The 6,937-nt window shown below is 40.9% G+C and overlaps 1 protein-coding gene across 3 annotated transcripts in view; it reads right to left on the bottom strand.

The window, feature by feature from the left end:
• Positions 1-969: 969 nt before the first annotated feature.
• Positions 970-6,937, bottom strand: part of MORC4 (MORC family CW-type zinc finger 4) — a 67,380-nt gene continuing 61,412 nt past the window's right edge. For 2 of the 3 annotated variants that reach the window (XM_015105109.4, XM_042241589.2), the window contains 2 exons: positions 6,524-6,807; positions 970-6,219 (listed from right to left, as the gene is read on the bottom strand). In XM_015105109.4, coding sequence (XP_014960595.2) covers positions 6,066-6,219; positions 6,524-6,807 — 438 coding nt within the window. In that variant the 3' untranslated portion in view covers positions 970-6,065. The remainder of the gene's footprint in view (positions 6,220-6,523; positions 6,808-6,937) is intronic. The other variant, XM_015105110.4, reaches the window with a different exon arrangement.

The following is a 6,937-nucleotide window of genomic DNA, read 5'->3' as shown; positions in this document are numbered from 1 at the left end:
TCTTGACTGGGAAATCCCATGGAGAGAGGAATCTGGTGGGCTACAGTCACACAGAGTTGGACACGACTGAGCAACTAATACTTTGTCATCAAGTACAAGTTACTCTTTTGGGGAAATTACACTTGACTTAGCTTGAGCTCACCCCTAGCTTTCCTGAGCATACTTCCATGCTTCACTCATAACATAGTACTACAGAAAGAAGTTTTAATACATAGTACAGAACTCTGAAACATATTCTACCTGGAGATTACCTGTATGAACCAGGAGCCTACCAATTAAGCCTCTGTCTCTAAATTTTGTCACCCCGGATTATTTGCAATCAGCGGACTTGGGTAAGCAAAATCTTCCTCCCTGGGGCCACAAAGTCTCTGACCTGGTTCTCTGAAAGGTCCCCATTTGTTCATCCAACAAGCATGTACATACAATTGTCTCTCTGTATCTGTTGGGGATTGGTTCCAGGATCCCCATCAGATACCAAAATCTGAGGATGCTCAAGTTCATTATATAAATTGGTGTTTAATTTGCATAAAAACTATACATAGGCTCCCCTACATTTTAAATAATCTCTAGATTACTTATAACTAATTCAATGTAAATGCTATGCAAATAGTTGTAAATACAATGTAAATGTTATATACCTAAATGAGGCAGATTCAAGTTTTGCTTTTTGGAACTTGCTGGATTAAAAATTTTTTTTTCCATCTGTGGTTGGTTGAATTTGTGGATGCAGAACTCAGGATTTGGTGGGCCAACTGTACTTGCACTGACTTTCTAACATGTTCTGGAAACTTACCAGCATACCTCAAAGATATTTCACACTCGATTCTAGATCATTACAATAAAGCAAATATCTCAATAAAGAGAGTCACAGGGAATTTTTTGGTTTCCAAGGGCATGTTGAAGTAAGGTTTATACTATATTGTAGGATATTTATGTACAATAGCATTATGTCTAACAAAACCATGTACATGCCTTAATTAAAAATATTTTATTGATAAGAAATGCTAACCATCATCTGAGCCTTCAGTGAGTAACAGCAAAGATTATTGATCACAGATCACCATAACAAATATAATAGTGAAAAAGTTAGAAATATCATGAGAATTGCCAAAATGTAAAACAGAGACATGATGTGAGCAAATGCTGTTGGAAGAATGACACTGATAGACTTACTCCACACAGGGTTGCTACAAACCTTCAATTTGTTAAAAACAAAAAAACAAAAAAACAAAAAACCCAAAGAGAACAAACCAAAACATAAACAAACAAAAAACCCACGCAATATCTGCAAGGCGCAATAAAATGAGGTATGACTGCATTTCCTTGAGGTGTGTTGTCTGTCCTTTGAAAAAGGATAGCTCCTCTTCCCTAGAAATAAACTATCACTGCTCTTGGAAAAAGTGAGAAAATTCCTCAGAATTTTTTTTTTTCCCTTTTGAGTTCTCATTCTCAAGATCTGGTCTCTATAAGCTTCTTGTGATTATATTCTATAATTCTCAGTATTTTAAAATTGAAATCTAGGGAGCCTCCTTGTGATAATATTCAAATACTTGTTATAAAGAACACCCGTATTCCCTTTCTCCTGGTAGCCTTTCTAATTATTCTAAGATCAGCTAAGGAGAAACACTAAGCCACTCCAGCTCACAGTGTTTGCCTCCCATAACCTGCAGAAATTACTTAGTCTTTCATTTTCAGAGTTTAAGGCCCAGGATTATCTACCTCACCCATATTGCATTTTTCTACCCCCTCCTTATAAACGAGGCACTGTTTCAGGTTCTTGAAGGAGATGGAGATAGGAGCAAAATGCACATTCCATCATTAACTCATTCATGAACAACTACTGGTTATCTACTCTATACCAGGTATCATTGGCAAAAACAGGCATGGTCCCTCCCTTCATGGAATTTACTAGTGAGAGGCAGGCAGAAACTGGAGAAGGAAATGGCAACCCACTCCAGTACTCTTGCCTGGAAAATACCATGGAGAGAGGAGCCTTATAGGCTATAGCCCATGGGGTCGCGAATAGTCGGACACGACTGAGTGACATCACTTCACTTCAGACAGAAACTGTGTTGTGTTCTCCACTGTAAATCACACATCACACATTACTGGGTAGTAGGTATCCAATAAATATTTGTTAAATAAATGAAATCAAACAGCCAAATCTATAACAGCAAATTGTGAGAAGTGTTATGGATTAAACAAAACCAGACACGTGACAGAATTGGGTAGACAGAGAAAAATGGCTGCAGGGGAAAGCCTGTCTGAGAAAGCTGACATTTATATAAAGGCCTGAAGGATGAGAAATAGTCAGCCATGCCAAGACTAGAGATATGAGCATTCAGAGAGGAAATAGTCTGGGGAAAGGCTCTACTGAAGCAAGAGCATGAACTATTTCTGGGGGAAGACCACCATGAGCAAGAGGAAAAGTGAGACAGGATGGATGAAGAGTTGGAAGACACTAAGTAGAAGCAGCAGGCAGGGGTCTTCATAGGACATTGTAAGGAGTGAGAATTTTATGCTAAGTGCAATGAGGAAGGGCTTTAAACAGGGAGCCATGTATTCTGACTTGTATTTTTTTTTTAATCACTCTGGTTGCAGTGTAAGACAATTGTGGGAACAACAATGGAAGCAAGGAACCAGTTAGGAGTTGCAGGCACTAGTGGTAAAGAACCTGCCTGTGAATGCAGGAGACGTTAAGAGACATGGGTTCGATCCCTGGGTCGGGAAGATCCCCTGGAGGAGGGCATGGCAACCCACTTGCTTAGAGGATGCCATGGACAGAGGAGCCTGGTGGGCTATAGTCCATAGGATTGCAGAGAGGCGGACAGGACTGAAGCGACTAAGCAGAACTGCACATGGAAGATGATAGTAGTTTGGACTAAGCAGATGTAGTAAATATGAGTGGAGTCAAGATATACTTTGAAGACAGAATTGACAGACTTTCTGACAGACTGGATGTGTAGGACTAAAGGAGGAAAATTAAGGATAACTTCCAGGTTTCTAGCTTAAGCAACTGAGTGGGTGGAGGTGCCATTTTCTAAAATGAGTAAAATTGGGGGAAGGAACAGTCCCAGAGTGTGTGTGTCACTGTTTAACAGTTTTATTTGAAATGTCTGTGAGACCTGGAAGTGCAAATGTCAAGTAGGCAGTTGACTTTATTAAATGTGGAGCTTTCTAATGGGAAACCTAGGACAAGGTCACTTGCGATAAGAGTCTAAGTGACAACAAACTTCTATGCTCAAAGGAAATTCTTATCTGGCTAGGTTAATCAGAGGAATTTCCAGGAAAGAAGGTGATATTAGAGCCAAAAGAAAGATGATGAAGGAAAATAATCCAGGCAAAAGGAATAGAATGGCAAAGATGGAACAGAAGAAAAATCTCAAGGCAGGTTCAGAAACTGAAAGAGTTCAGCTTGGATGGAACATGGTCTCTGTTTGGAATGTGAGAAGAATCTACTGAGCTTGGTTGAAGTCAGAAGGGAATTTGCATTGCACTCGGTGCACAACTGAAAGCACTCACTAGAACAAGTTGTTGAGCAGAGGCCTAACTCGATGAGGGCATTAAAAGCAATTTAGTGACAGGGAGGCCAGATATGAATCTAGTTCAGTTAGGAAGGCATGAGGTAGTAAGAACCTAATTGTTGACTGTGGAAATGAAAAATTAAAGGGCAAATGTGAGAGATTTTTGTAAGAATTATATTAACTTGACAGGATAGCTAAGAGAAGGCAAACAATTTTTTTTTTCTTTTTGCCTCCACAGTACATCATAATCTCTGATAAGGCTGGGTGACACTGTTCAAGATCTCCACCGCCTCATTTAACTTTGGTTAAAGGGACTTCGTACTGGTATAGTTTCATTGTAAACGGGCAACAGAGGGGTAGCTCTAGTATCGTAGAGACTGAACTCACAGAGCTATCTGTTGCTGGAAGGAGCAGTTTGGGGTTGAGACCACAGATTAGCACATGGTCTGAGAGTAAAAACAAGTAGAGTTGAATGTTTCTACCCTTTTCATTCTAAAGCCCAACTGCCTATACTCTTTCATATTCTGCCCCACTGCTGACCCCGCCCCCCCCGCCCCACCCCACCCTACACGCATGCATGCCACATTCTTTCTCAGGCTGAATCTTCAATGCTCTGAATCTTCCCCTATACCACTCTCCCCTCATATTGTCCCTCTCTGTGCAAAGTCCCACTGTTTCACAGCCCTCATCTGAAGAGCAAGTATCCCTGAGAGAGTGGCTCAAAGTACCACCTGCCTTCCCTCAGTACATTAGACAACCAGGGCCTTTCATATCATAGTCTGACATAAGAATTCATCATTTGGTAGCAAGAGCAGCAGTGAGGTAAGGGAAGAGGGCAGGGCTATCTTTAAGCACCCATTCTACGGGTGAAGTGCACCTCTAGCCTCCTCTTACTTCCTTGCAGTCCCACAAGTATCTATGATGGCTCTCCTGAATTTCAAAAAAGTTAAAATAAGTTTGGGAGAGTCTTGTGAAGTAACTGCAGAGGAGAAATAAAATGAACATCCAAAGCCTCCTTCAGGACTAGCTAATCCTTTGCAACTGCTTGATCCCACCTCTCTATAATTTCTTCATTATTTCCTATTTTTCACTGTTTGTATATTTTTACGTATTCATTGGTCAATGTCTTTTGAAGACTACCTTTAACTCTTTGGAGAGTATGCACTATACCAATACAATAAAGAAGAGAATAAATAAAATGTCTACTTTACAGGAGTATGTTTCACTATTTCTGATAATATGAGATCTATCCTTCACTCAGCAGTACCCTGAAGAGTAGGTAGGAGGTGTATTCTGAGGGATATCAAATAGACGTCACTGTTCTACAATACCTCCCCACTTAACCTTAGAGCCCACAGTCGTGGTGATATGCGTTTTAAAAATTGGAGCCTTGAAGATTTCTTTTTCAAGAATTCCTTATTAAAATGCAAACGCCACAGAGGAGGGTGGGTAGATGGGTCATGATTTAACCTTGAAAGTTACTCAGTAATGTCTGACTCTTTGCAACCCCATGGACTATACAGTCTGTGAAATTCTCCAGGCCAGAATACTGGAGTAGGTAGCCTTTCCCTTCTCCAGGGGATCTGTCCAACCCAGGGGTCGAACCCAGGTCTCCCACACTGCAGACAGATTCTTTACCAGCTGAGCCACAAGGGATTTAACCTTATTTCCCTTATATTAACCCATCACTCCTACAAGTCACATTTTTTACATTCCAGCTTTTTCCATGCTTTCTTTCATGTTATTTTTCCAGAGGTAATACTAAATACAACATAAATTATAAGTATAAAAATTACCTTATATTTTCACACAGTCTCTCACTTGATATCTAAATCCAAGCCTATTCATTTAAAAAATGATTTATTTTTTCCAATTTAAGAAGAATAACAGGTTTATAGTAGAAAATTTGAAAAAGGTAGGAAGACAGGAAAAAGAAACAAGTGTCAACCACAGTCCTACCATGTAAAGAACAGCCATTGTTAACAATGCTGTCATGCCTATTCTTTCAGCAAAACTTACTACGGCCCCATTTCCGATACGATGCCTTCCTTGCCCTTCCTTCTCCAGAACTTCTCTATCATGTTTGTTCCACTCATTTGTACAAGTCTGTTAACTTGGTGTGGGTTTTGTGTTTCCAACTAGAATGTTAGGTCCTTGAAGGCTGAAACTGTGAGTTATACTTCTTCACTCATCCTCAAACACCTGGTACATTGGACCCAATATTTGCTGACTGATTTAAGTTAAATGAATACAAATCATATCAGAAAGAATATGACATAGGCCAAGTATCTGAGTCATTAAAGCTTTCTGGTCACCTGGTTTGGTGATGACTGCTTTTCTGTTCCTGGAACTCTTGAAGTCTATTAAGCCTCTTTTTCTACACCAAGACTGTGCAAAAAGCAGGCTGATTAAGAGCCAGGATTACTCAAAGATTCTCCTTGTGAGGCATAAGGATGAGAGAGAGAGAGAGAGAGAGATAGCAAGCGAGAGAGGGAGGGAGGAAAGGAGGGGGTAGAGAAGGGGATATAGAGTATCTGGTGCTCAATCCAGTATGTGATTTGCCTCCAGCACTGTATACAGGATACCATCCACTTGTTCTGAGTCAAACCCGATCTCACGAAGCTCCAAGTGAGGGAGGACAGAAGTAAGGAGATAGCTGACGTGGATACGCAGCCGCGTAAGCTTTGCCAAAGCCCTGTATGATGGAGTGAGGGACAGAAGAGATGACATGAGGTCATTAGCCAACAGAACAAAATGAAGCTCCTTCAAAATGGGCCTACATTTCTCAACAATTACGTTTCCATTAGCTAGAAAGAAAGAAGAAAGCACAATGCCACCAAGCACTGGGAGATTGGCTGCAGCTCTCTAAGTGACTGCTCAATCCTTGGTGGCCTAGGAATTAATTAAGGCTTCTTCTTATCTATGATCAGTAACCAGGGGTCCTACGGGAGGCTTCCCATTAGCACTCACAAGCTGATAACTAAACCCTAGTAATTAACCTTTCTAGGTCATCTCCCTCTGGGGTCCGGTAGGAGACCTGAGCCTTCTGCAGCACTTCCAGGTGTATCTCTGTCTCCTTCAGTTTCTCTTTTAGTTCTTGCTTCTCCTCTTTGGTTCTTTCCAGCTCAGCTTTCAGAATCTGGAATTCAGCTTGGCGATAGCCCATGTGTTTCTTGCTCCAATACAAGCCTTCCGTCTCCTGGGTACTATAGGTTACCAATTCATGTTGGACTTTCTTGAATTTGGAATGCCAATGATTCCTCTCCTGTTCCAGCTCCTCCACCTGCAGTCCAAGAAACAGAAATTCAATGACCCCACATTTCACTGAAAGCTAAAGAGTGCCCCCAGGTTTCCCGAACGTATTCACCCTGTGATTCCCCTAAACGTATTCTTCTGTTTATGGACCTTTTCAA

This window comes from Ovis aries, chromosome X, assembly GCF_016772045.2.
Source record: "Ovis aries strain OAR_USU_Benz2616 breed Rambouillet chromosome X, ARS-UI_Ramb_v3.0, whole genome shotgun sequence".
In the NCBI taxonomy this organism is placed as follows: domain Eukaryota; kingdom Metazoa; phylum Chordata; class Mammalia; order Artiodactyla; family Bovidae; genus Ovis; species Ovis aries.
The sequence above is the reverse complement of the archived record's forward strand: the minus strand, read 5'-3'. Positions and strand labels throughout refer to the sequence as shown.